At 53.6% G+C, this 27,914-nt stretch overlaps 8 protein-coding genes across 8 annotated transcripts; 4 read left to right on the top strand and 4 right to left on the bottom strand.

The window, feature by feature from the left end:
* Positions 1-3,708: 3,708 nt before the first annotated feature.
* Positions 3,709-5,119, top strand: PG997_011164 (uncharacterized protein; the record flags this gene model as incomplete). Its single annotated transcript, XM_066815479.1, is given in 6 exon segments — positions 3,709-3,775; positions 4,276-4,355; positions 4,369-4,460; positions 4,520-4,548; positions 4,615-4,872; positions 4,935-5,119. The coding sequence occupies 6 exon segments, from the start codon at positions 3,709-3,711 to the stop codon at positions 5,117-5,119; spliced, it is 711 nt and encodes a 236-aa protein (XP_066664769.1).
* A 3,370-nt stretch (positions 5,120-8,489) lies between these two features.
* On the bottom strand, positions 8,490-11,192 carry PG997_011163 (uncharacterized protein; the record flags this gene model as incomplete). Its single annotated transcript, XM_066815478.1, has 3 exons — positions 8,490-8,908; positions 8,947-9,783; positions 9,833-11,192. The coding sequence occupies 3 exons, from the start codon at positions 11,190-11,192 to the stop codon at positions 8,490-8,492; spliced, it is 2,616 nt and encodes an 871-aa protein (XP_066664768.1).
* A 4,951-nt stretch (positions 11,193-16,143) lies between these two features.
* Positions 16,144-16,407, bottom strand: PG997_011162 (uncharacterized protein; the record flags this gene model as incomplete). Its single annotated transcript, XM_066815477.1, has 1 exon — positions 16,144-16,407. One exon carries the CDS (start codon positions 16,405-16,407, stop codon positions 16,144-16,146), a length of 264 nt encoding a protein of 87 aa, XP_066664767.1.
* Positions 16,408-19,256: 2,849 nt separating this feature from the next.
* Positions 19,257-20,459, top strand: PG997_011161 (uncharacterized protein; the record flags this gene model as incomplete). The annotated part of the gene is made up of 2 exons (XM_066815476.1): positions 19,257-20,146; positions 20,225-20,459. 2 exons carry the CDS (start codon positions 19,257-19,259, stop codon positions 20,457-20,459), a joined length of 1,125 nt encoding a protein of 374 aa, XP_066664766.1.
* A 970-nt stretch (positions 20,460-21,429) lies between these two features.
* PG997_011160 (uncharacterized protein) lies at positions 21,430-23,145 on the top strand (the record flags this gene model as incomplete). The annotated part of the gene is made up of 1 exon (XM_066815475.1): positions 21,430-23,145. The coding sequence occupies one exon, from the start codon at positions 21,430-21,432 to the stop codon at positions 23,143-23,145; it is 1,716 nt and encodes a 571-aa protein (XP_066664765.1).
* A 537-nt stretch (positions 23,146-23,682) lies between these two features.
* On the top strand, positions 23,683-24,579 carry PG997_011159 (uncharacterized protein; the record flags this gene model as incomplete). The annotated part of the gene is made up of 1 exon (XM_066815474.1): positions 23,683-24,579. The coding sequence occupies one exon, from the start codon at positions 23,683-23,685 to the stop codon at positions 24,577-24,579; it is 897 nt and encodes a 298-aa protein (XP_066664764.1).
* Positions 24,580-24,942: 363 nt separating this feature from the next.
* On the bottom strand, positions 24,943-26,571 carry PG997_011158 (uncharacterized protein; the record flags this gene model as incomplete). Its single annotated transcript, XM_066815473.1, has 4 exons — positions 24,943-25,377; positions 25,510-26,195; positions 26,325-26,440; positions 26,504-26,571. The coding sequence occupies 4 exons, from the start codon at positions 26,569-26,571 to the stop codon at positions 24,943-24,945; spliced, it is 1,305 nt and encodes a 434-aa protein (XP_066664763.1).
* Positions 26,572-27,219: 648 nt separating this feature from the next.
* Positions 27,220-27,729, bottom strand: PG997_011157 (mitochondrial 37S ribosomal protein uS14m; the record flags this gene model as incomplete). The annotated part of the gene is made up of 3 exons (XM_066815472.1): positions 27,220-27,282; positions 27,346-27,517; positions 27,623-27,729. The coding sequence occupies 3 exons, from the start codon at positions 27,727-27,729 to the stop codon at positions 27,220-27,222; spliced, it is 342 nt and encodes a 113-aa protein (XP_066664762.1).
* Between the last annotated feature and the right edge of the window lie 185 nt (positions 27,730-27,914).

Here is a 27,914-nt window from a genome sequence, read left to right as displayed (position 1 = left end):
GAGTGAGAAACCTGTCTGTTGTTACTCGTCAGGTTCTGTGTGCAACGCACCGAGGTGGAGCGCTTGGCAGATATGTATGTCTTGTCTTGTCTTCGCGTATTGGACCAGCCAGCCAATTCGTGGTCGTTGTTTCTTCCGACTCCTGGCATTATAAGGGATGAACTATTGAACAACACGCCTGCAGCTGCTGTCCATCAGGTGACGAGTCCACCGTGTACGAGGCTCTCTAGGGGTAGCTGCTGCTATTCTTTGGCCTGTGTTTGTTGTCGCGATTGCTCACAGGGCTTGGGCGAAGACGAGGAGCCGAGGGCCAATCCAGACCGGCGGGGCCCTAAGGTCAAGTCGTCGTCGGGATATCTGTACGTACATGCACCTTGTTCTGCCCCCCCCAAAAGTTCATTTGCATGTGTGATGCATAGAGATGAAAGGCTTCTTGGTTCTTGTCATGGCCTATTTTGCGCCACTTACCACCCGCTTGGTTTAGGTACATACTGTGTGTGTCGCTATACTGCTGCCATGTACGCAAAGCACAAACGAGGCATGCAGTGGAAAACCGTGATGGAGGCTATTCTCCCTTTGCCTGGTCTTGCGAGCTGTGCAGCTAGCTCAATGCATGTGCATGGTTACGCTGCAGTGCGCAACGCCGTTTGGCGACTCACATCCCCATCAGCCCTCTTTTTCTTTTTCAATCGCTTCTCTTGCTGCTGCATTCTTGCCTGACTGGGTGCAACGGCAGAGCCGAGTCTCCTCCCCATGCGAACTTCTGGGGTGGCCACTTTCCTGTTGTAGGCATCGCTGTCTAGCTTCTACGTTACCTCCTGTCTGTTTAGTTACTGTGGGAGCCATGCTAGCCATGTGCCATGCGAAGGGTAAGGATTGATCGTGTGGGGCCCTCGTTCCAAAAGCCATGATTGGGTCCGCCTCTGGCTGAGCGGGCTGGAAGGCTGCAGGGCACGGACGAGTCAGGAATGGCACGAACCGCCGGCGCTGCATGGGCAACCGGTCTGGTGCAAAGCAGGACGCGCGACTGCAATCCTGACTCGCCCAATTCTCGAGAGCCTGCAGGCTTTCTTTGGATACTCACTCCGTCACCCCCATTTTCCGCTGGCCTCTCCTCGTGTGCATCCCCAGGCTACGCGTGTTGCGTGTTGCGTGTAAGTATATGTATAGCTTGGGAGGGAATATGTCGCAAGACGATGATGGGCAGAGGCAAGAACACGAGGCCAGGCGAGACGAGGCGGGAGGAGGTTGCCACCGGGACCACCGCCGCCAATTGGAACTTGGGGATCACGATAGCTGTGCGAGATGCATCAATGCAAGGCAGCATAAAACAAAGTATGGCTAGTCCTTGTAGCGGGCGACGGTGGCGGCGGCGCTTGCTTGTCCGCTTGCTTGCTAGATGTATGCCCTAAGGGCCATGCGTGAATGCTGAGTAGTAGTAGTAAGAGCAAGAGCCCAGCCAGTACGTAGGGTTGCTTGCTTGCTTGTGCGGCAAGTTCGGGGAGGCGGTAGTGCGAAGGATGTACGGAGTAGTATTTGCGCTTTATCTACAATATGTAGGTACATTATGTAGCTGTTGATTCTGGTTGGTCCAGTGCCGTTCAAGTCATGGTGGTACAGACAAGTCGGAACATTAGTTATGACGGCATGGCATCTTGGACGGGGCGAGGAAGCAATTCTGCCGACGGATGGACTGTGTGCGCGACTATAGCTGCACTTGGAAAACCAGACAGGAAAAAAACAAAACCCCTCTTCCGTCACCGAGAAGAGCGCCTGATTGTAAAAGCAAAGCGCTCAGATTTGACTTGTCAAGTTCCCCGCCATTCCAGGGCGCGAGATGCAGTGCGTGCAGCACAGTTTGGTGGAAGAAGCAGGTCGTCGTGGTATGCAGGAGACGGTGTGAGGATGGACTGATCAGCTATCACCATTTTCCAATGAACCCAAGTTGAGATGTACTGCAGGTACCTGCCTGCGGTCTTGGTCCCGTCACCCGTCCTGGGCTGGGCTGGGTTGGGTTAGGTTGTGGTTGGGCTTGCTGCTGGTGCTGGTGCTGGTGCAAGGGTTGAACTTGACTGACGAATGTTTCGGTAGGTCGGATTCGTTGCTACGGGCAGGTACCTTTCTGGAGCTGAGACTGGCGGACTGTACAGTCTCCCCCTTCCGGACCCTCCCCAACCTAAAGGGCCACCTGCACCCCCTTGGCGAGAACCACGGCCCTGTACGTATGATTGATTCCTGGGGGGTCCAGCAAGAGCCGGGAGGGAAACTAATAATGGATAATAATAATCAAGAAGAGGAAGAGGACGGGAGGCAAAGGAAATCGTCGGTAGGTAGGTATTGACAGGCCAACAGGGAAACAAAGGCCGTCCCGGTAAATTCGAGTCAAGGCAAGTCATGGCAGTCATTGACGACCTCGCCCGCCTCCTGGGCAAGTAACAAGATGTACCTACATCAAGCAATCAATGTGGTAGCCTGAACCTGTGGTCAATGTACCTCCCTCATCATAGTAAGGGTTGGTTGATACTGTATGAAGAAAGGAAAGTCGGGACTGATCAATCAATGGCCAACCTGTTAGTGACCTCCCCCCAAACCTACCTACTGTACCTAGCAGCAGCGCAGTGCAGCGCAGCGCAGCACAGCAACAGCAAGCAGCAGCCGCCTGGGTGTGTTCCAGTGTTGCAATTGCTCTCGCTCTCGCTCTCTTTCCTTCTCTCTGTGCTCTCTGTGATATAATGCCGACCCCCGGCTCCCTATTCCTCCTTTCCCATCCACTTCAAACTTTTCTCTCTCTCTTGAAATTCCATTCCTGGATATATTATTGCTTGATTGGTTGACTGTTCACTCTCGCCTCGATCTGTGCCTGAGTGCCCGAGTGACTGATTGATTGACTGGCACGGACTTATTTCGCGGTTCAATCTTCTGTAGATTATATTTTGTCCCCATCCTTATATCTCACATATCTCACATCCCTCATTTAGAAAAATTTCCTACAGGTTGCCGCAGCGCTCTATCTGAATCAATCGCTCGCCCAGGCCAATTGTATGCTATATCATTCGGCATATCACCCACCTTACTACAGCGCAACCTCGGCTCCAGGCCGCGAGAGACGCTGTTTACTCGTCTCCGTGCCAAACGCCTTGAAAACGGCGCCATCCGTCGATCAGGAATCCTAGGCCGCGCGAAAGTCGTACTCTGCCTGCCCTCTTTTTCGGGGTCCGGGTCCATTGTTCGATCTGAACTATTATATATACCCTTCAGTGCCTGCAACTCAACAATTCTCGGCTAGCCGAACGCGTCCGGGCCTTTCCAGACCGCAATCTTGGCAGCACCGAACTGACCTCCCTTTTCTGGACGCAAGTCATTTTACTGAACAAGGCCTGCTGCACCGCCCAGCGCAGTTTTGCCTTTTTGAACGCGGGCAGCTCAGAACACACGCGCGCATCTATCTATACGCACATATACGCATCTGCATCCCCATCCGCATACGCACACCACTCTAGACGCCCTCGTCCTTCCGATTTGGTCGGTTACAGCTACAAGACGCGGCCGACACCAGCCAGATAGCCAGATCTGGAGAGGGATTGTCAGCTGAGCGACAAGCGCCATTGGAACCGACTGGATTGCACTGGATTGGGAGAACCGTCCCATGCGCTCGTAACCCAGTTGCTGATCAAGTTGAGTTGAGTCGAGCCGAGTCGTCGAGTCACCATGGCGCCTCGACCAGGCCGTTATCAACCGGCGTTTGTCTCCCCCAGCACAGGCGGCGTTTTGCAAAGTTACCCAACAGCTGACATTGTCCCTATTTTCTGCTATTAGCCGCGAGTTCCACGTTGTCGTACTCGGAGCAGGTGAGTCTTTTTGGCCCCCCTTCTTTGTTTTTTTCCTTTTTTCTTCCACGCTGGCCCAGCCAGCCCTGTGTCTGTTTTCCTCCTTTCCCCGTTTTATGTCACATTCTAACACAGGATTCGTCTGGTTTAGGTGGTGTGGGCAAAAGTTGTCTTACTGGTAAGCCATTCTTCTGACTCTTTTCAGCCAATTGCGTCTGAGTCGCAAGTCCTGAGAATTACCCCACCATCACGTGTGTGGAGGTTTTTCTGGCGTCCATCCATTCATTCCCTCTCGGTGAGATGGGACGGAACCGACGGCGGGTATTTGGAAATGGGATGATGCTATGATGCAATGCAATGCCATGCCATGCCAAGCCATGCCATGCATGCCATGCGACGCAATGAGCCGTGAAGCTGATGGATTCTCTGCCTATTTTCCAACGAACAGCTCAGTTCGTGCACAACGAATGGATCGAGAGCTACGACCCAACTATCGAGGATTCGTATCGCACACAAGTCAACGTCGATGTAAGTAGCAGAGGGCCTGGCCCGGCCTGGGCCGCTTGGTCTCTCGAATCATGCAGACAAGACTAACAGTTCCTCCCAACAGAGCCGGCCAGTGGTACTGGAGATGTAAGACATGCATTCTCGAATTGATTCATTTACCCCACCGTACTGACTCGAGACAAAAGCCTGGACACCGCGGGAACGGAGCAGTTTGGTGCGTACTCCTTGCCATTGCATAATCACCCCTTTAATCTGCAGACAGCCTGCTGACTGGCCACAGTTGCCATGAGAGATCTGTACATGAAGACTGGACAAGGGTTCCTGCTGGTCTTCAGCATTACCTCGGCGTCTTCCCTCGCCGAGCTAGCTGGTCTACGTGACGAGATCATCCGCATCAAAGACGACGAGAAGGTCCCCATCGTCATCTGTGGTAACAAAGCTGATCTCGAGGACCAACGATCGGTGCCTCGTACCAAAGGCTTTTCCATCTCGCAGCGGTGGGGTGTACCTTACTACGAATCCAGTGCGAGGACTAAAAGTAAGTCCAGTGACACCATGTCAGAGGATAGGCCTGCGTGCACACGTGCTAACCAGAGATAGCCAACGTTGATGAGGTGTTCGTCGATCTTTGTCGCCAAATGCTGCGGAGAGACGATGCCAGCGAGACTTATCCCGAGGACAGTGACAAATTCGACCCCTATTCCTACAAGTACTATAAGGACAAGAGGAAAACTCGAAAGTCACAGACTAAGGATCCACATCGCCCACGATGCGTCATTCTGTGATATTGTCAGAAGACAAACTAAGGCAGCCAAGTCGAGGTTGCTGGTTAGGCGTTGGCCCGAGTCGAATGCATGACATCGACTGGCCGCAAGTAACTGGTCTTGGGTTATCCTGCTACTGATACGAGACACGAGGCGACTACAGGACATTGATATTTACAAAGAGAGATGGGCGACCAGGTGCTAGCAATCATACCCATTGCATTTCCGCGCAATTGCATCGCAAAACGGCTTCATTGAATACGGACGCCTTTTATTCGGATTTCTTCGCATTCTCTTCCAGATAGAAGAGAAACAGTATATGGAATACAGGGGAAAGCTTTGTTTGCTACGATTACGTGTCTAGGGTTTCGGAAGGCACTTTGGGCTTATATTCACCAGCGCATGCAAGCCAAGCGCTCTCGAATGGGAGTTTATGGGGCATGGGGTTTTGGTGCTTCTTGTGTTTCTGTAAGATCGTTAACTGCGCAGGCAGAAAAAAGAGAAATCCCTGTTTGGAAGAGACGCGAGTAATACGCGAGTAATACTTTCTTCACCCGGCATGCCAGTCAAGACGCCCCCTTTTCCGAATATACATATCCAATTGTTTGCGACCCAACAGCAACCCCAACGCAGCACGCAGTCCCATCACCGTGTCTGGATGGATGACACAAGGTAGCCATGATGAATGAATGTCGGTGGCCGTCTCGTGTTACCAGGGCCATCTCACTTGCTCACAAGATGCCATTGAACCGCAAAGAGACGAGCAAGCAGTCTATGGTTTCCAACCTCGAGCAAATGCCAAGATGGTAAAGCCATCCGATCTCATGGCAGAGAGGGTCAGCTACGGGAATAGGCGAAAACAAGAAACCGGCTAACGCACTAACGCGCCGTATACTACTGCCCGGGGACACGTCACGCACGTGTGCTGTCACATCGGATATAGTCAGGAGCAAAGCGAAGAGAAAGTACGTCTTAACCAGAGCTGGTATGTCGACATCGCGCCACCTCCCGTCACCCTACCCCCTGTCCATCCGTGAATATTCTGTGAAGTACCTGCGTTGGCGAGCTGGCATGGTGCGTCGGTAGATATTCTTGTTCACCGGTCCGGAGCTTGCTTTCTCATCCGCTAATGCTTGTATCGGCTAGGGGCCAATATACCTATCTATCTGCTGTTATTGGGTTGTTTAAGTACTGCTATATTTATTATACACGATCTCCGGGCACTTGCGGCTACGTGCGTACATTCTGGTCACAGCGTCGCCATCGGCAGTCTGTTTTCTCCCTGGAAAATAAATCATGCACGGACAGCCATGAGAAGAAGCGGGATGAAAGTTCGATCGAGAATTGGCGTTGTTGGCTGGCACACGAGACTAGCAAAAAGCCAATGGCGTCCTACCAATAGTAAGGATGGCCAAAATTCTTACCTACGGAGCAAGCACGACAAGAACAAAGCTGAGAGGGGGGAGGGAGGAGGATGGGGAGAGTCGAGGGACGGATCGCGGAACCTCTACCCCACGCGACATAACGGGGGAAGGGTGGCGTGTTGTCGGAAGCCGCCTTACCTATCGGTATGTGCACCATTTATCAGTTATCAGATCATGTATCTCCCCGGGTTTCGGTCCCGCGGGGGCGCCATCGAAGGCAGGTTCGCGGAGCGGAATGGGGTGCTTGTTGCATGAGACGCGGAGGGCCATGGGGGGCGGCTTGCCACATGTGTGTATGCATCGAGTCTTCCGCCATGAGCGGAAAGTAATTGTGCCAATAAGACAGATAGGAAGGAGTCTCCCCCTCTCTGTCCTTTGAAGGGTGTATATCATACGTACTTCCAGGTTTTGACATATCATGTTGAGTAATTATAGATCAACTTACACAAAGGCCCCCAGCCTCTCTTATCATTGGACCAGTGTAATAAACCGTGGGTTACGTCATAAAGTTCTAGTGCCATATGCATGTCAATAAAGATGTGTACTTAGATATCCCATCTCTATCTATTGTAATTTAGCAGCGTAGCATCGGGCGTTCTCGTGGGAACAAGGACTAGGATCGAGATAGCAGAGAAAAGAAACGGAAAAAAGGGAGGGGAAAAAAAAGTAAAAAGAGTCGTAAACCATAGCAGCACCCGGTCAGTGCAACGTTGCTGCTATCACTACTGCACCTGTCGGTTTATTTTGGCCTTTGCCTATTGCAGCAGCTCGGTGAACCGCATAGCCACGATTGCATGTGACCTCGCTTGTCTCTCTCATTGGACTGGCTACCTACCACCTCGTAGATTAGATCTTGTTGTCAAACATGGATGGAGAGAGCAGAAGAGATATGGGTTTCGTTTGAGAAATGGATTTGCCCGCGTAAGAAAAAATGGTAACGGCAAACAGAAACGAGGACCATGCACCCAACCCCCAACCCTCTAGCGCCATGTCGTGTCGTGGGCGTGGGGGTTAGTTACCCAGGTCGACGGGGGTCCCGGAGGGATATGTAAGCTGCCGTGGGGGGGCCAAGGAAGGGCCTTTACTGTTTTGCTCACCGAGAGTAACCAGCTCAAGGGGCGCCATCCACCCGAGTCTTCACAAGAGGTGGCTGGCTGACGACAAGGGTACATGGTAGAACAGTTTACAAAGCAGTAAGTAACATGGCTACCGGATCAAGTAAACTGGGATTATATGGCGGTTCTAGGATAGGGGGAGCATGTCACGAGAACGGCAATGCAGAAAAACACGGACACAGAGCATGGCGGGGACCACAGTCCCCGAGTTGGCAGAAAGATGTCGTGATGTGAGTCTTATTAAACATTGTCTTGAGATTCGATGGTGATATCTACAAGTTCCTTCTTCTTTTCATGAAACCCCCTTCCCCTTTGCTCACAAAATCTTACTACTCTTCCTTCCTAAGGGGGTATGGGATATCTGCTCTCCTACGCCATGCTGGAAGACGAAAACAAACACAGCTGCTCGCCCGCTCGCTTTCTGGCATTTCCCAAAAATTCAAATGCAAGAAAATGCTCTCGCGCGCGCGACCTGGGCCAACGGGGGGTATGACGTTATGCTGAGTCATGATGATATGGTAAAGATATAAAAACGTACGTCTTGTGTTCAAGAGGAAAGGGAAGGCAAAAAAGGGGGGTCGGTCGGCGACCCGGGTGGAGCAAGTCCTCTACGGGCCGCGCCAATCTGTTTGCCGTCAAAAGATATCGCTGGGATGAAGACGAAAAGGGAATAGAAGGGAAAAGATGGTGCTTTGCCCATGGGTAGTCGTTAATGTACATGTGGCACATGAAGCCATGATGAAGCGTTACGGGGCTTCGTGTGGTGGGTGAAGGTGGAAGAGAATCGTCCAGCGTAGCGGTATGAGTTTGAATATCGACGGACGAGCCGGGAATGAGAATTTACGTCGCTTTTCAAGAGTCCAGTTTGACCAAGAGGTGGACCAAGTCGATGGTGTTCTTCCCTCCAATGTTCAGGTTCTTTGCCTTGTCCGGTGTCACTCCTTGGCTTGAACCACCAGGCATCGCGTCCGAGAAGAACTTTTGAAGGGCCATCTGCGCCATTACAGCATTGTTCAGGTTTTGGCTCTGGATCACAAACAGTACGGCCACGCGAGCAAAGTCGAGAACTTGCTCGGTAACTACAAACTGGGGTGTTGTCGAGGTCGTTGCTGGCGGTGCGGATGTAGTTGTAGCGGTTCCCGTCGTTTGCGGAGGTGCCGTGGCTACCGGAGCACTCGGGGTTGAGAGTCCGGGACTGTGAACGTGGTTGCAAACACCGTCGACGCGTCGCTTGGTAAGCCGGTCGGGTTGGTGATTGTAGTTATGCTGGGCTTAGCGGGATTGTTCAACGTGACAGTCACATCAACACCCGGGGAAACCGAGATGACAATGGGGAACCCGGACACGACCGCCGCGCCAATTCGCTGTAATGAGGGATCCACGCCGGCATCCGTGACCTGATCCAGAGCGCCTTTGACTCGAGTCGCCGAGCCACCGAAAGTGACCAGTGCGTTCTCAGCGTTACAAGACAGATTCGCCGAGTTAAACTTGGCCAGAATTCCCGTGGCCGATAGAGGAATGGAGAAATTGGCGTTCGCTTGCTGTATAAGGCGTGGGATGGCCTGACCAAGAGTTACATTTCGAAGGGCAGGGTCGTCGGGGCTCAACATGGTAGTAACACACCCATCCGATCCGGGTACGGTACAGGTGGTCCCTGTAAAGCCATTGGAGCAGATGCATGCGCAGACTCCTTGTGTGATGACGTTTGTGCCTCCATTTTCGCAAGTCAGTTGGTTCATGCATGTCTCCATTGCCGGCTGCTGGCCGCCACCCCGAGCGTTTTGTTTCCGAATGACGAAGAATTCCAGTGGTACAATGATGGCAGCTGCTATTACGATGACCAAAATGAAAAGCAGGAGAATGAAGCCCCACATCGGCAAGCCGCAACAGCGTCTACCCGGCTTCTCCTGTGACGTCGGAGACGATTCGGTATCTCTCGGGATTGCTGCTTGAGGCTGGCCCTGTCCCTGCCCCTGACCGCGGAACGACACACGGCCGATTGGCAACGGCCAAGATGTACCGCTTAGTCGAGCGGGCTGCGGCGGAGCCCTCGTTTGCTGCGGTAGGGGCTGGGCTTGGGCTTGGGCTGGAGGCGGGAAAGCTGCCAGCATGTCCGAGAGGCCGGATTGATGTTTTTCATTGTCATCTACCCAAATGTTAGTCGAGTCAATGGAACCGACAGGGAAGAAACTTACACATTGAGTACTCTCTCTCCATATCCCTGGCATTGTTGTAGTCCCTGGCATACATCTCCGGCGGAAAGTCGAGCCCGTTGAATTGACTTGCTGGCCTCCGACCCTTTTCGATCATCGACGCCAACCGCGTCGCTCTTCGGATGAGATCGGGCAAACTCGTTAAGCTTCCTCTGGCTTCGGCATCCCGGACCGCGTTCATATCAAGACGCGGCGGTCGCCTTATTGCAGAAAATCTAGCGGGCCTCGGTGACACCGATATATCTCGCAGTGCTGACCCGTCTGTAGCATTAGCAGCCTCCGGCGCGGCTAACATAGATTGAGCTGTAGCCCCCGAGCCAGCTGTCGCCGCGGTCGTCGACGGTGCTCCTGATGGGGCGCCTGAGCTGGAGGATCCCTCGACATACCCAGTGCCATCTTCGAATGGATCTTGGGACTGGAAGGGTTTCGGTTTCGGTCGTGATGGAAGCGGTAATACTATCGGCATTGCGTCCCTACCCTCGGCGCTCCTTGTTGTGACCAGTGACGGCTTTCCTTTCCTTCCTATACTTGCGCTTCGTACTAGGCCACGCTCGTCTGTATCGTCATCACTGTAGACCGACTCCTCCGCTATTGTGTCGTCGAAGTAGGCTCCATCGGGACTGAGACCGGGTGAAATAGTGCCAAAACTTTCCGGTATCGCAGCGCTCGAGGCATAAGATGTATGTGACCGCGCTCTAGGACTTTCTTCTGGGATAGGTGACACATAAGATGCCGTGGAATAGAAAGACGAGGCACCGCGTCTCGATGAGGGAGGTGGTCCCAAATTGACACTCCTCCGCGGCACGGGAGGCGGCGGGGTGGGAGGTATGTTTAGCCCATTCGACGCGGCTGGCGCACTCGTGGGTAATGGAAAATCCGGTATCGAACCGACTGATGATAAAGTTGACGGCCGCGAAGAGCCCGCTGGCGTTTCTGGCACGGAAAGCTCCGAAGCCCTCGGGTTCTGCGGTACGTACTGAAAGACGGGAGTGTGCTCCTGAAGCCGGGAAGCGTCGAGAATCGAAGGTACGTGACTTGGCCTGGGTGGTCGTTGCGGTGGCTGTGGTGATCTACCTGGAGGAGGTCTGTATCGGTCTGAGCCTTCTGAGCTTGTAGGCGAAGGAATGGGCCCAGCAAGCGGCCATTGCGGCACCGCTGGCTGCGGTCTCGATATTGTCAGTCCACCAATCCCTCCTTCTCTTCCAGGTGGTTGCGGTGCCAGACGCGGTGGTGATGGGAAGTCTGGGGGCAGCCCTTGCTCGGCCCTTTCGCGAGCCCTCCTCACGGAACCCGCAATCCCAGATGGTCCGTCCATCTCGTCCGCATATTGAGCTCGACTCATTTATTCCAAACACAAACCGCCCGGCAACTCGATTTGGCGATTCCTCCTCGGCTATCCCAAAACCTCGAGCAGGTATTTTCCTCGTTGATCAACAGCATGCGAAAATTTCCGGGTCCGATACACAAAGCTGAGTCCAAAAACCAGTCGCCGTATTTGCACAGCTGGCGAGACCGATGGGCCTAGAGAGACGAAGACGAAGACGAGTACGCTGTTCCTGTCGTATAACTTCCGTCGAATAGACTTGGGTATGGCAAGCCTTGGTTGTGGGACGATGTCCTCGCGAGGCCGGTATCCAGAATGGCGATGGTAAAAAGAGTGAAGGCGATCCCTACAGATGCTGGATGCGTAGGCGAAAGGAACACGGTGATTCCTGTGTAAAGCCGGCCTGAAACAATGCGGCAATTGAATAATGAGAAAGTATAGCGTCAGGAGAGTATAATTACTGCATATCCTGAGCGGACAAGGCAAAAAGACTATGGTACAAAAATTAGTCCTCTACTGATCGAAGCGAAGTAAAGCAAATGAGTGAATGAAGCAGGCCCGGCTGCGTGTGGCGGTATTTTGGGACAAGAGTATCGACGGGGAGGCAGACGACACCATGAATGGGCAGAGAGAGACCAGACGAGATCCCGTAGGTCAGAGGTGGCAGACGCTGGTCACGCATCCCCTGTCTAGTCATGGTGCCATTTCTGGGGCTACTAAGGGGACAATGATGGGCCGGTCTGAGAATGGTAGGCTAGGTGTGGTAGGTGCCAAGTTGATAGTGGACAACACCCAGTCTACCAGCACCAAACAGACAAGGAACACTTAAACGCCCGAGCAGCGAATGAGAGACGAAAAGAGGAGGTCACGTACACTTGAAGTTTCGCGATGGGGAGGGAGCTACTCTTGGTAGCAGTGGACCGTGTGTGTGCAACGTACAAGACGACTACAACGCAGCGTATTTCGAAGTTCGAAGAAGGTAAACCACGTGGAGATGCGCAAAGACGAGTCGGCTCGCTATGGTCAGATTGGATGAACCCGAATAATCACCAACGAGAATCGCGGACGTGAGGGAATTCCGAAGGGCAGACAGAGGCAGAGTGAGGCTGGTCCTGAGGTGCGTCGTGGTGGGAGACTGGTCGTAGTGCAACCTTGGACGCTCGTCGTGTTTCAGGTTTGCGGGCAGAACAGGGTCGGCTGGTGGAAGCGAAGCAGAGCGAGATTCAGAAGCCTATGCGGGTAGACTTGAGCGGCGATCAAGGGCCAATCAAGCAGCAAGCACACACAAATACTTTTTTGTATCTGCTGGCGTTCTTGTTGTTGCTGTTTTCGCCGTCAGATGTCGATGCGGGCGTGAGTATCCAGACAGAGACGGGCGGATTCGCAGGAGATATTGCGCTTTGGGTCGGGTTTGAACGAGAGAAAACGCTGGGGAATGTCGTCAAGACACACGCACACAGCTTTCAGGCCGGAAGCAAATCAGACAGGCAGAAAGATAGCTGAGCCGGACAGAGATCCAAAAGAGCGACAGGGAAACAAGAAATCAGCCCGCGTAGACAGTTGGTTGCGCTTGGGCAAAAAGGCAACTTGCGCCTGGACGACTTTGGAAAGAAGGGAAGGTTTAAGTTGACTGATGTCAACGAGCTTAGGTGAGAAACTAGGAAATAGGCAGCCGGCCGACTGTGTAGCTAACTGCTTCCTGGCTGGTCTGGCGGAAGAGGGAAAGTATATCGGAACTTTTCGCCGCGACTGACGTGACGGGTCAGAAACTGTCAAGAAGGAGAGGACACAGGCGAACGGGAACGAGAAGGAGGGCGGTGCAGGGAGGAAATAGAGGCACAGGAAAATGAAAATAGGCCGGCGTCGACGTTCCATCGCTTGTGCAACGCATGTCACATTCGATGGGGACTGGGTGCTCTGGCTTAGTCGTGCATACTCGATCAAATCTCCGAGCCAGTGACTGACTACCTCTCTCTATGTACATACATACTTTGGTATGCACGCAAGTTCTTCTTGTTCCCTTCATCCTCACCAAATAGCCGGGTTGGTCCTTTTTCCAAATTACCAAATGACTAAAAGTGCCCTCCCTGCTGGGTGAAGCCTTACCAGGCAATACAAAGTACATACATAAGGCATGGTCCGGACCGTGTGGGCGTGTGCGTGTGTGTGTGTGTGGCGTCTCTCGTGTCTTTGGTAGTTCGGGGGCCCCTTTCCAAATTTAGAGTGGAAGGGTAGGCTTGGTGGGCAAACACCGTCCTTCTTCATCATGTCGGCCGTATTCCAGCCGTCGGAGCGGATGGAGAAGGGTTCGACTTGGAGCGACTTGGAGCGACACGGGGCAACTGTCTCTCTGCCTCGCAAGCTCCCACGGCTCCCTCTTCTTTCCTGCCTCTGCCAGCTTATTTCTGGCCTGTTCCTGGGACTAAGCCTGCAGCCAACTACCCGAAGTCAGGGACCCCTGTAGATTCTGCAGGGTCCATTCTGCACGGACGAATCACAAACAGACAACCCCCCAATTGGAAACACTAGCGTCATCACCTGCAGGCATCTGCACCCCTTGTCCCTTGTTTTTCTTGGCCCTTGGGCCCCGGCCTTGGTCTGGGTCTCCTATGTAGCTTATTTCTCTGTCCTGGCATCTGAGATCTCCGAATATCCTCAGCTGCCCCCTCAGTAACCAGCATAAACTCGCAAGATCGCTGGCTAAAAATGAACCATGAGCCAGCCGCCGGAGTCCAAGTGGGCGGTGGGCGGTGGGCAGTGGGCGGGCACGCACGTCAACAACATCCACCTGATTGCAGGTTTCCAGGTACGGCTCAATTGAAGGGACGCCGTAGCCCGAAACCCCAGTGACCAGTGCAATCAACATCAACCAACGGCGCCATCTCTAATCAAACGGGCTCTCCATCGCTTGGCGCCTTTTCCTGGAACAACAGTAAGGCAAAATCGGGGAAGGAAACAGGACCCCACAATCGCCGCGACATCCCGTCGGTGTTGCAAATGTCGAAATCCATCTCGGATTATTCGCTCCCTAGTCGCATCTCTTGTGCGACACTTGGCGCGCTCCCAGAGCGCCAACGAAGAATCGTGCTATGATTCTCAGGAGCCTGCCTTGCAGCAGCCACATCGATGGATGGCCAGCTCATCCGTCTCTTGCGCATCCACTGTTTACACTTCGCTTGGAAGAAACTAATGCTTAATGCATAGCAGCAGGAGCATCATTTGTTTCTGCTGGTTTGCTAATCGATCCCGTCCCACGGGTCGGTCGGGCCAGCTACCCAACTACCCTACCCAGCTACATGTACATGTATGTAAACGGCCGGCCGTTTCCCCAGCCGCATGAGCTAGGCAAACCTTGGTCGCTTCTGACAGCTCACCATCCCGCTGTCTTACATCTCAACTGACCCTTTCTTTTCAGTCTTTTCTTCTTATCGATACCTGGAGTTGCCATCTATAGGGCATGAATACGCCGGGCCTTCGTCATATGTGCAGGCCCACGGAAGGAAATGAAATCCGGGGCTACACAACCAGAGAATGGAACAGAGCCCATCCGGCATGAGGCTCGCGAGGCTTGTTGCGCCCGGTAAAAACAACGCAACTGCCCCAGACATCAGACGACATGGACATCCTAATCTCGACTATCCGGCCTGTGTCACTACGCATTGTCTTAATAGTAATCATTAAGTAGTAAGCGATGGCATGTTAGGTAAGTTGCGCCAAACGCTTGCCCCGGCGATGGCTGCGACCATGTAACCTAGTGGCATTGACAGCTTATTGGGTTACATAGGAGTTGGGCGCTGGTCACTATTCCGAGTGCTCCTGGAAAGAGTGTTGAGTAAGTAGGTAGGTAAGGGAGAGAGAGAGGGATGGATGATTTGTTGGAACTGATTGAATATTCCGGCCCAAGCCAACGTCAAATTCAGCTTGTCGGTCGCGACCTGTTTGCGTGCTTTTTTTCCGCACGTCGTCAGTCGGTCCGGGCCCTTGGCGCGGTACGCTGAGGTTATTGGACCATATGGCGTGCCAATCATATGACTTCCCTGGTCGACAGCGAGCCAGAAGCCTACAAAGGCCGGCAGAGCCTCGAGTTTGCGACACAAGTGTTTCAGATCGGGAGCCCACCAAGCCATCGGCCCTCGCCAATCACAGCTTCGAAACTGGGATCTCCCGTTCCAGCCCGTCTCCTTCCACTTCAGGCAATTCTCCAGATGCCTTCTTCTATTCTACCGCCCACGCGTCCGGCACGCTTCTGGGCCGTTTGTTTTAGGCGCATCGCAACTTAAGACATCTATTCATCCCGTTAACCTGTGATTTACGTACAGTACTATTTCGGCCAATCTATTTTCATCTCATGCGTTGACTTAGATGTTTGCTCTAGTAGTAAGCGTCATACTATCGTCAGGCGGGTTGCGGTCAATACCACGGCAAATCTGGGTAGGTAAATTTAGCCGAGTGAGGTCTTCTGTGGTCCTAATCTCCGCCGAATGTTTCGTAGATATGACAAGCTTCTTTTGTAATGATAGCTTGGCCCGATCGCAATCTTCCGCATTGGTCAGTTATGGGCTTCTGGGTCGAAACGCTTTCGAGATCAACCAGGAACTGGAAGATGTAAGGGGCGTTCTTGTATTTACAGTCGGTCTGCCGAGTAGTACAGCCAGTTAGTTACTTCTTTGCTGGTAATTTCAATCCGTGGTGAATAACAAGCCTGTCTATCCCTCCGTGTATAATATGACCATGGGAATGTACGTGAAACAAGATGTACGTTAAGATTGTGTGCGAGGCACCTGCTTGCGATATGATATTGAATCCGTCGTGACCTGTCCGGTGGTTCTGTAAGCGAACCCTTCTTCCTTCAAGACCACGTGAGTTCTTTGCAATGTATCCTTTAACGTTCTCGATCCCACGGGAATGCAGCAGCAGCTCCCATTGTTACTGTGTTGTAGGTAGAAACGCCACTTCTCCCTCTCCCTTCTCAATCCCGGTACATCGTATATCTCCTCTGTCCCCCGTTGCTCATGGCCACCCCGCCGACTACGGCCGAGAGACTGGTACCTTTGAATATGGTCTCGTATTGCTCCCACTTGATGGCCGGGGCGTACGGCTGGCGGTGCACTCGGTAGCAAAGCAGTGCGGTGATGATCAAGTAGGTGCCCGCTAGGAGCTTGTACTTGTACGTGCTGAAGAATGAGCTGCCGTTATCAGTATCCTCTGATCCGGACGATGATGAAGATAACATGTTTGTTGGTGTCGAGGTATGCGGTTGGATCGATTGTTTTCTTTTGGTATCGCAATGGTGTGTTTGCGTGTTGGGCTGCTCGTGTTCTGGCCTTCGATGGTGACGCCGTGGTATAAGACAAGTCGATTACGTCACTGGTCTTGAAAAGCATACACAGTACCTATCTATGTAGTCTAGCCTGAGTTTGCGATACCTAGTTCAACAATAAGTCCAGCCTGTGACATAAACTGCTGAGGCTGGCTTGTATTGAAAGTGACAGGAAGCGGAATGTTGCTGCGCGACATTGACACCCACCTGTGACCCGGAGGCCATGAACACCCAGTACGTACAGCATCTTCTCTAGCGGATATCATATATATAATTGTCTGCTCTGATGCACATACTATTGAGAATGGCCTCTGTAAGTGGCAGAGCGCAGCGTCTTGGTTGTGGTCCCTCGCCTGTTGATGCTGATTCCAAGGTACTTACCATTCAGCATATACATGACTCTTGAACATGAATATGGTATCGACTCAATCCGAATATAAACGGCGGTTACGAACGAAAATGAATATGGTGAAACCTCTGCCCACTCTGGAAGTTCCATTATCTTATACCTGTAGCTGCTTACCGCCTCGTCCAATGTGGTTCTCCAGCAGTAGCCAGATGTGGGATGCAGCCCAGTTTTCATTGGGGACTGAATTGACTTGGGCACACTGAAGCGATCCTCGTTTGATTGTTGGTCCGGGTGACTCGGGTCTCTGTTATATCCTGGAAACGAGAATTCCCTCTTGGTTGGATACTTGAGCTTGATGATACCCCCTATCCTCTTGCCAGCAGACTGGGCCAAGAGGTCGTAGATGACGGGAACTCAATGAACAGGAACGACCTGGTTTCTCGTAGCTCCCCAACACCAAATATATACTCCCTTCCAGGATAGCTCTTAGGGCCTTTCGGGCAACGATGTCTGCACGGAGTCTGGGAGAGAAGAAGAGCGTCCTCAGGCCTGGGTTTTCGGACGTCTGGATATCGTCCACGGTGCTCTGAATTGGAACCTACGAGACTTTTGGTCCTGTTTATGGTGCTCTTCGAGAAAATTTCGCGCTAACATATGCAGCATATAAATATGCTCAGATGGTGGTGGTGAAGGGCTGCTTTGTTGTCGTTGTCATCATGACTTCGGGCCCGGCGGCTTGGTTGGGGCGATAAGAAAGGGGCGCCGTTAGCCAAGTTTGGAATATGCTAGACTGCAGAGAACCATGCGAATTTAAGTTGATGTTGTCAAGCTCCCCCTCTCCCGTGCCTTGGTACATACATTGTAAATGTTAACCTTGCCACTGCCGTCATCGATTGAGTGGTTACTACCTGGAGAGGTGAGCTTGGTGGGTATCACCACCCTACCGAATCATCTCCAAAGCTTTTGACTTTTCCGGTCAACTTGCCATAGGATATGCATCTCAAGACACCCAGGCTCCCCTATAGCCAGATGGAAGGGCAACAATGGCCAAGGTTCCAAGCGGTACGGTATGGGTCCCGGTGAACCGATCCGAGTCCGAGGCTGAGGTGGCGGGCCAGCCACGCGACGGAATATGCCCCCAACCCCGAATTAGATTCCGAGACAAGACCTGCCTGGTATCTACGTGCCTGCGTAATGACTACTTAAGTAGGCAGTATGAAGCTCTAATGGCCGAGTCACTCTGAAAACAAATGCAGATATATATATATATATATCAATCAAGAACTGCATATTCGTCAGTCCCACGCCGTCAGCAGCGAAATCAATAAAAGCATCAAAATAGCAACAGAGTGTATATTTGAGTTTTGGGTAACTTTTATCTATTTCTCGATGAGTAAAGCTAGTAGTAAATGTCGGCTCTCCTCATGTGCGGAATCATCAGGGAAGCCTGGCACTGGTAGGCAGTGGTAGCTGGAGGTGAAATTGATAGCTGCGCTATCCCTGCAGATCGAAACTTCCTTTGAGCTGGCTTGGTGGCTTAGCAGTCTCGGCTGAAAAGCGACGTGATGCATTGAACCACCGCTCTAACGCGACACTACGGAGCACTTGCCAATCAATTAATAAGGCAGAAAAGTAAGTACGGACACTGTAGCTGGAGTATACAGTCTCCTCGTACGTTGTATGTATGTTGGTGCCGTGGTGAGAGGCTGTTCGATTGGCCGGAATGCCATGTAGCCCCGAGAGCCCACCCCGAGCCAGGATGCCATCACGAGAGGATGACCAGATGGGAAGCGACGTACGGCATTGGCATTTACTCGTGCCAACCTCTCGCCTCTTTTGCTTAACCTTGGGTAGGTTGCATGATGCAGGACAGGCAGACAGGCGCCCACGGTGCCCACCAAGATCCACCAAGCTGCGCTGGGGACGCGCCGGCCCCTCACCTAGAACTTCCCCGTTCGCCGTAGTCTGGAAGTGGAGGGGTCCGAATCCTGGGATGACGACGACTGTTCCTGATTGGCAGCTGCTGGGCTCAGCTGACACCTGCTGCCAGATCTGAGGCGGAGCATGTCCGGGCTGGATCGACTGCAAGGGGGGGCGGAGCGGGCAGTCTTCTGGGCAGTCTTCTGGGCAGGGGGCCAGGCGGCAGGGGGCCAAAAGAGGTGACCTCAGCAAAAGAGTCTCAGACAAAGGCGTCCCCCCCGTCACACGTCGTCAGCTTTATTACTTTCAGCCCATTCAACCCATCCTACTACCCAAACCTAACCTGACTAAACAACACAAACTCCACACCCCAGTCCCTTCTTTTCCTATCCAACTCTCAACCAAGACCATTTCCTCACCTTCTCTACTTTGTTACACACCATATCCAAAAAGAAGAAGTTGTTCTTCGCACATCCACAACACACCTGACAAAATGCACTTGTCATCTCTTCTTACCGCCGCGGGCCTGGCGGTCTCTTCGACCAACGCCTTCTTACTTCCCCTATCCGAGTCATCCGACAACGATGCCATCACCACTCTTCCCGTCCCCATCAACGCCGAGCGCGTCCCTCAGATTTCGGAAAAGCGAACCCTCAAACTCGACTGTCCTGGATGCTCCGCCTTGGCCCCGGGCCGTCACCATGCCATGTCGAAGCTGGCTGCGGCCGACATCCCAAGCTACCTGGAGCTGGACTTCAGCGTGGACCACGCCGCCAACTCGGATCGTTTGTTGTTGAACGGCTTCGAGCTGTACCCCAACTCCGACCCGATGGCTAGCACCCTGAGCGCCAAGCTGCAGAACGACGCCATGCCGCACCACCGGATGATGCGACCGGGCCACATGAGGCACAACAAGAACGAGTTCCCACTGGGATTCGGACTTCGCACCGCCGCCGTTGCCAAGAACGAGGAGGACAACATGGAACTGTACCAGCTCGACCTGCAAATCATCGAGGTCGGCAATGTTTTCATCGACGGACTCCCCAACGTCCAGGTCAAGGTCATCAAGACGCCCGAGGGCGGTCTGATGATCGGCAACGTCGATGTGACCGCTTCCGAGAGCGGCCAGAAGGGCAAGCCGGAGACGTGCACTAGCTGGGTCTGCCGCATGAAGGCGGCCGCCATGCAGCAACTCGCCCGCCTGCGTACCTTCAAGTCGTGCCACGGTAAGCCCAAGGCCATGGGCAAGCTCGAGGGCATGCACCGTCACCCCGGCCCCCACCACCTGAACGATGCCCCCCAACCACCGCGCCCAATGGAGCCAGCTCATGAAGAACATTGCCTCGCACATCCTGCTGCCCATTGCCATCGGAATCGTTGCTGGTGTCAGCGCTAGCATGTAAGTTATCCTGTGCCCGACCCTTTCGCCACGTTATAGAGATGCTAATACTGCATCTACAGCCTCGGAATGATGGTTGGTACCGCTATCGTCTGCCTGTGGCGCACCTTTGTCCGCCCTGCCGGAACCCGCCGCCACCACCGCCGCCGCGGCCACTCTGTCCACAAGGCTGCCCACAACGAGACTGCTGCTAGCGACGAGAAGGCCGGCCTGATGTCTCACCAGGAGGAAGTCGACACCCCGCCTTCGTATGTTGAGGAGGGACTTGTCGAGGACAAGAAGCCCAACAGCTCTTAAATTGCCAAGCCTTGCTGAACGAATGTGCCTAGTCGGGCAATGTGTGCTGCAACGCTCGGAAGAAAGATGTCCAGGGGAGCGAGGGTTGTTACGGCCTTTATCGACTTGTCAGTTTGTCTGGGAAGAGGGATGATATGACGCGTTGGGGAATTCCAGTATGGCTTAGTAGCATGGCAGGCATGGTTGTTTTCACGATCCGACAAGATTGATTTGGAGTACCCTCCTTCATAGTCCCCATTCCTCGTTGCTGGAGTTGTACCGAGTAGCTTATGATGAAATACCCACATTCCTTTCGACGGATATATCTCCTACACAATAAAGCAAATTCGTTGCAATGGCCAAAGCAGTGAGGAGTGACTACGTGACTGTGAGTGACTGCATATGCATGTATTGCTTGGCCAGATTCTCGACTCTCTGCCCAGAGCATGTATATGGAGTAACTCTTGTCGCCCTGAATTTAAACGCTACACTATCAGTCGATCAAATGTAAGAAAGCGGAGTTGCGTTGCGTAGCTTGCCCCATCGGCATCTGCATCTGCCATTCTATATTCTATCCTCTCTAGCCTTGTTAGGACCCGGACAGGTAGTATCGTCGCTTTGTGCACGGACCATCCGGATAAGAAGCTTCAACGGGGGACTTTGAATATTGGGAAGATTAAGTAAGCGATTTATTGGCTTTTGACGATTGACCTCGTTCCTGTCATCGAAAGGAGAACAACCCCTCAATTGATAGGCATCGATGATGCGCCACCCCAGCTCTTGAATCTTCGGTCTGTCATGATTCACTCGAGTCAGGTATGTTTGCACTTGTTGGCCTGGTAGCGATGGATTGAGCTCTAACTGGGAGGCATTACAGCTTCCGACCTGAGGGACTGGCTTCCACCCACCAACGACCAAACGCTATACGCCATTGTCGCCCATGCGCCCTCGCAACTTCTGCGTAGGGGGCTTCTGGTGATCGAATATCATGATGCAGTCACGGTTGGCAGCGCGGCGGCTGCTCCTTGCACGACCACTGCCAGCCAAGGCACCGTCGGTAGCTCGGCTATTTATGCGCCAGAGCCACTTGACCTCGCTCTCGCGACCACAACTCCCCTTCCTATCGAACCCACTGGCCCGAAACAAACAATGGCGCTACCTCACGACCGAGCGGAAACGATGGCTGGTCTACGAGGTCTTCCTGGGAGCTAAATATATCGTTTACACATGGGCCATCGTCGCCTGCCTCTTGGTTGGCTACTGGAGCGTCCAGCAAGAGTGGTTGGAGCGAAGATACCCGAGTCCTCACGAATGGAGCTTTATCACGAGGCTGCGATTCAGACTTCTGAAATGGGGCCCCGACCGGACAGACACTCCGCAGCCCAACTGGGTGCAAATCGGCAACTTGGCCAAGAATGTTTTGGAGCGGTTGGAAGACCCGGCAACAGATGGTGCCGACTTGCAGGAGTTGCTGGACGGCGGTATTTGGATCGACGGAATCGGAAATGCGGGCAAGGATATCACCGCGAAAAGCGAGCCGTGGAGAAGAGGCTACTATGAGGTTCTGATGCTGTGCGCAAAGGCTGCAGAGAAGCTCGACAACCACCTGGTGGACACCACACGACATATCGTGTTCCCGGCGGAACAGGTGTTCGGCCCGTCGAACCCAAACCCTAAGCCCATCCCACCCGGATCTCCAAGTGCACCGCACGAGAAGGACTGCGAGGTAGCATATGAGGCGCCAGAGACGTTTTATATGAAGATTCTTACCACCAAGGGCTTCACTAACAAACAGAAGTTGGATGCTGCCCTGGACTACGGCGCTTGGTTAGATTTCAAGGGCCTCCCGGATGCATCGGCCAAGATGTACGAGTGGGCTCTGCAACTGGCCTCGGAAAATACCTTGCCAACAGCGCTGCCATATAACCCCCATACGTTTGTACTGCAAGATACTCGTCAACCCTCCGCCAACATTCTCACCACACTTACGGCTATCGCTGCCCACAAAGCGCGCAACGACGACGTCTCTTCCGCCCTTCCAATCCTTATCTCGATTCTCCGAGCTCGCCGCTCGCTCCCAGCTGCTGGTACGTCTTCTTCAGTGCCGCTTAAAGGCGATGGACAGACGGCATCGCCATGGACAGTCTCGAATGTTCTCGGTGTCGCGAAGCGGCTGGCCGCCCCTCCAGCCTACCCTCCTCCGCCACCTGATGGCGAGACACATCCCCTGCGGGACGCGAAGGAGCTGTGCGAGGAAGCCGGCCTGAACCTCTACATCGGAGAGATCATATACACCAGTAAGGATGGGTCTTCCGGGCGAGTAGACGGGCTGGCCTGGACCCGCGAAGCAGTCGACTTGGCCGAGGAGCAGTTGCACAAGTTGGGTGCGGAGTCGCGGGATGAGGCGGCCAAGAAGACCTGCAAGGAATGCTTACACACGGGTCTCGAGAACTGGGCCACCATGGTGGGTCGTCTCGCGAAGGAAGAGAGGGGGAGGCAGCAGAAAGTCGGTGCTGGCGCGACAGCCACTAAGTCTGGCGGCGGCTGGTTTGGCAGCCTCTGGGGCGAAGGCCAGGCTCGTCCTGACGAGGTTGGTCGATGGACCGCGGAGGAGAAGGTGGTCAAGGAACGGACCAGAAGGGCTCAGGAGATCTTGGATGTGCTCGAAGCCCCCAAGGTTGGACTCGGATCGTTGTTCTGGGCATGATTTCCACCGTGGTTATCGCGTTCTGTAATCCCCGCGCATTGGTTACTTGCGAACTAAATATACCCTCGCTAAATGGCAGTGGTAGCATAGCAACGGCAACCAACGCCAATGTCAACGACCTGTCAAACGATATAACTACTTATAGACTGTGTTGCTATGGAAAAACGTATGTGAATTATATTTCGACGAACACCAGGATCTCTTTTGTGTTTCCCTTTTAGGGACTTCGGTATTCAAAGGTTGTTGTTGAGGTTCCAGAATAGGGGCCAACCTTATAGCGCAAAAATCTCCGAAATGTAGAAAAATTGTGCCTCACGCAAGATATATATTTTCGAAAACCTAGAAAATGAGCTGATTAATTCCTATAATCACCACTGTCTACTACACCGGCCCAAACCGTCCAGGAGACATACACATATCCCATAACATTGGTGTATAGGGATGCCCGCCTCCTTAACTGGACTCATCTTCTCCTTTGCCAAAACCTACGACTCGACCCAGAAAGCGAAGGCAGGCTCGAACAAAACACCGCCCGCCATGATGATTCAAATGAGAACGCTCAAGCCGAGAAATTATTCGGAAGACGCGAACACGGAAACATCTCCTGGCTCGCCGCGGCCCTTGACTCGGAACTCGTCACCGTCTCCGTTTGTGCGGGAACGTCTGAGCCGAAGTCGGCAAGGGAACCAGTTGCTGCCATCGCCAGGGTCAACCCAGCGTCAGCAACAGCAAATGAGGGTTTACAGGGAGGCCTTCTCATCGTCGAGGTCGTCGTCGAGGCCGGCGTCTAGGAGGGGCAGTGTTGGTGATACTGTTTCGGACGGCCCCTTCCCTACTGCCGCTGCCGCCTGCTTAGCTGAGAGGATGGTCGCGTGCCCTGTAGATTCCCAAGACCTGCCATCTCCTCCATCCGTCCCCAATGCCAACGACGACAAGAAGGAAGAGGATGAGGCGGCGGCGGAGGAGGGAGGGAACGACCAGCAACAAGAAGAGGAACCTTCGGCGACTGCAGACAGCCCCCAGCCCCCCTCGCCCCTCATAACCATCCTCTCCGACGATCATTGCCCCTCCTCATCCTCTTCAACGTCCGCACTGTCCTCGTCGCCGCCAGCCGAAGCCACCGACGGAGAAACCAAGACGAGACTATCGCCGCCGCTCTACCTCAACGAGAGCACGATGCACAACATGACGACGGCGAAAGCACTGGAACTATTTCTGGACATGCCCGTCCTGTCCACCCCGCAGGAGTTCATCCGAGCCGTTTCCTGGAAAAGGGGTCCTGGCGACGGCGGCGACAGCAGGGCGTATGTCGTTGTCGATGAGGATGGTGGTGGTCAAGGTGGGCCAAAGTGGCTACGTCGTATTGGTAGCTGGAGGTCTGCAGGGGAGGGGTCTGAAGACTTGGAGTTGAAGGATTGGAAGTATAAAGAATGACGGCCCAGAAGAGGTACGGATCTAAGCGAGGACGGGACAGGGGCCAACTGCCCCACATGTGCTACATATACCGGGATTGGCCCAAGAGCGTACGTTCGTTCGAAACGCTCTGCATGGCGTTGGGAGATTCGTGAGGGAAAATGGGCCCTAGCCGGATGGATCGATTTAGTAAATTCAGGGGGTAATTAAATGAAATTTACAAGTCGTTCATTCACTCATTTCAGCGGCAGAAGCACTTTGTTTTCCTTCCTTGAATGCATCTTCCATTAGAGGCAACCCGCCGACTGTCCAGGATCTAGCTACGGGTTTTTCCATAATATCATGAAATCATCAAATCTGGGTCAGAACTCGTCTAATCAGCAATCAAACGTCGTCCTCGTCCTCATCATCTCCCTCCAGCTTCTTCTCTCCCTTACCGTCGCCCTCGCCTTCGTCATCACTGATGCCCGCCCGCGGATCCGCCTCGCCAAAGTCGACAGGGGGCTGCTGGTCGAGGGGCGCGTCCTGCCACTTGCTCCAGTCCGGGTCCATGGAGGCCGGCAGCTTCTCGTCGGCGTAGATGCATTCGACGACGGGGTTCATGTAGTGAGTGCTGCCCTTGGGCGTAAGGGCGACGGCCTGGAGCCAGTCGAGCACGGCGGCGCGGGCCTTGATGAGCAGGCACTCGATGTAGTAGGGCTCGCCGCCGCTGTAGACGGGACAGCCGTGGCGCGTGAAGGTGGTCGTGTGCGGGTTGCCGTCGGGGCCCGAGATCAGCGTGCCCAGGGGGTCTGAGGCGATCACCCAGGCGCAGGCTTTCTGTTTGGTGTGGAGATGGGTTAGCATGGTAAAGTGACAACAGCAAGGGCGCTTCAGTATGCATGCAAGGTGGGGCAGGGAAAGAATCGACGACCCCGTTTGGAGAAAGGGACGGGGTATGTATGTTCTCACCTCTCGTAGGAATGTCTTGAAGGAATCACACTGCATCTCATCCACAGCTTTGAACCCGCCAAGGATAGCGAAGCAGCGGACGCGGCCTTGCAGCCGGGCCCAGGTCGCGCCCCAGTCGAGGTAGTCCTCGACAATGTCGGCGCCATCTCCCAGACCGATGATCTCGAGCGCGGCATCGGGGCAGGTATAAGCCGGAACAACCTTCTCGAAGACGTAGCGGACGTGGTCCTTAGCGGTACGGTTCTCAGCGACACGGTTCTTCTCGTCTGTGATCAGCATGCCGCCGTGGACGGCACTGGGCATGGGGGCGGCCTCGGCGCCGACCTGGCACAGCGCGCGCTTGAGCTCGGGGGACCAGATGAGCTGGCCCAGGTTGGCCACGATGATGCCGGGGGCGGCGACGACGCCGCCGTCGTCGTCGGGTCCGGACTTTTGCTTCTGCAGAGCGCGCACGACAGACACGAGGGAACCGCGGTCGACGCCGCCTGGGCCGCCGAGCACGCGGTGTGCCAGGACGCCGAGGTCCTGGAAGGTCTCACCGAAGATGAGGACGACGCGCGACTTGGTCTTGAGGTCGGCGCTCGCGAAGATGGGCACGTGGGGCTCCGAGGCGGTGCCGAGGGGCAGGAGGACCTTCTCCAGACCGAGGGCCTCGAGGCGGGTGTGGACCTCCTTCTCGCAGGACTCTGGATCGAATGCAAGTCAGTCGTGCTAACAGAAGAGAAAAAGAGAGCTCTCCCCCAAATATCTTGGAACGGACAGAATGGAAACAATGAAATAAGTGACGCCAAATAGCACCTTCCCCGAAGACATACCGTTCATTGCATATCGCTGCCGCTCATTGTGGCGCGGGTTCCGGGTCAAGAAGAACTTGAAGTAGTTATCGGGGTTCTCGATGGAGCGGATCTCATCTTTCTCGTTGACGAAGTACCTAGGAACCGGTGGGTCATTAGTCGAAATGATAATATTATACGTATTTTGATGGGAAACTTACCCGAGTTCCTTCAGATCGGAAGTGAACTCCGGGTCCTTGGGCAGGCCCGACCACAATCTTCGGAACATGTTTCTTGCTGGTGGCTAGTTGCTGCGTGTGGAAAGATCAATAGGCTTTTCCAAGTGAAATTACTGGTAAGAAGGTTGCTCAGGTTCAGGAAGTAACGTCAGGTCTCGCAACTGCTCGAGTGAGAAGAGTGTGGTCGGAGCGGGAAGGTATACCATAGGCATATGGCAAGTACTTGGGAAGTAAGTGCTTAGATTCACTGGCTGGCGTTCGCAAATTGAGAGGACCAAGAAATGTCTCTGGCCGAGTAGGTACTTAGAAAGATAGATCTCTTCACTTACGTCTTCACGTTTGTGGGTGCAAACAACAATATGGATAGCTGCAACTGCAGCTTGCCGTTTGACCAGAATGCTTTCGACGCAAAGCATGGGATGGACTGCTGATCGTGCCTCTCAAAGACTTGTCATAAGATAGATGTTCTCGCTACGAGGTGAGTTAACACTGGAATGTGAGGGTGTATACAGATTATATGCATGTGTGCACCTGATATCCACCATATCGACGTCTTTGGGGTGTGCTTTCCTCCTAATCATGAGATGCCTGAGTATTGTACACGCAAGTCATTGCAATTATTCATATGCACAAACGGCTGAGATTCCATCTACTGGATACATGCTGTCTAATATTGTACAACGACGTAGTAATCGTCCTTACCAGCTGGCCTTCCTCACACCAGGAAGGTTGCCCTCCAAAGCCTGCATTCTGAAGTTGTACTAAGGGGTTCACTGTTAGCACCTTTGTCTAGGATTGTTGATTTGCCCGTTCTCGAAACGTACTCTTGACAACTTGAAATCTCTGAAGATACCACGTCCCTTTCCGCCCATCAAACATCGGCCGCGGATCTGTGTAGGTCGGGTGTAGCAGTGCATCTGGGTGAGCTGGAGCTGGGCCTCTGCCCGCGTTCGTGCCGGGAGCGTAGTGTTCCGGATGATGTGACGGAGCGCTTGTCTGTATGCAGCGGAGGATCCCAATTGTCAGTTTGCGATTGTGCTTGGATTGTCGATTGGATTGTCGGCAAATGCTCAGCGGAGCAGCTGCGCCGGCGCAACGTACCTCTCGGGCTCGAACTGTGCGTAGACCTTCCGCTTGGTGTGGTCGCGAATGACGTGGATATTGAGGAAGGAGCCAATGTCCATCTTCTTGGACCGGAACATCGACATATTGGCGGTGGTGGCAGTCGTCCCGCGAATTGAGTGCTCTGGCGATTCCAATCCGAAGCTCTCTGTCGCTATCCCGAAATTTTGGGCATGTCGTCTGTAGGGAAGGCGAGCTTGGTCCAAAGGCCAGAGGCTGCCGGCTAGTTGCGGGCCGTTGGTGATCTGCCAGCTGGGGGCTGATAAGCTGA

Source organism: Apiospora hydei, assembly GCF_038363865.1.
Source record: "Apiospora hydei strain CBS 114990 chromosome Unknown utg000008l_segment0_segment0, whole genome shotgun sequence".
NCBI classification, from domain to species: Eukaryota; Fungi; Ascomycota; class Sordariomycetes; order Amphisphaeriales; family Apiosporaceae; genus Apiospora; species Apiospora hydei.
Note: the sequence above shows the minus strand (reverse complement) of the source record. Positions and strands in the feature narration are given on the sequence as shown.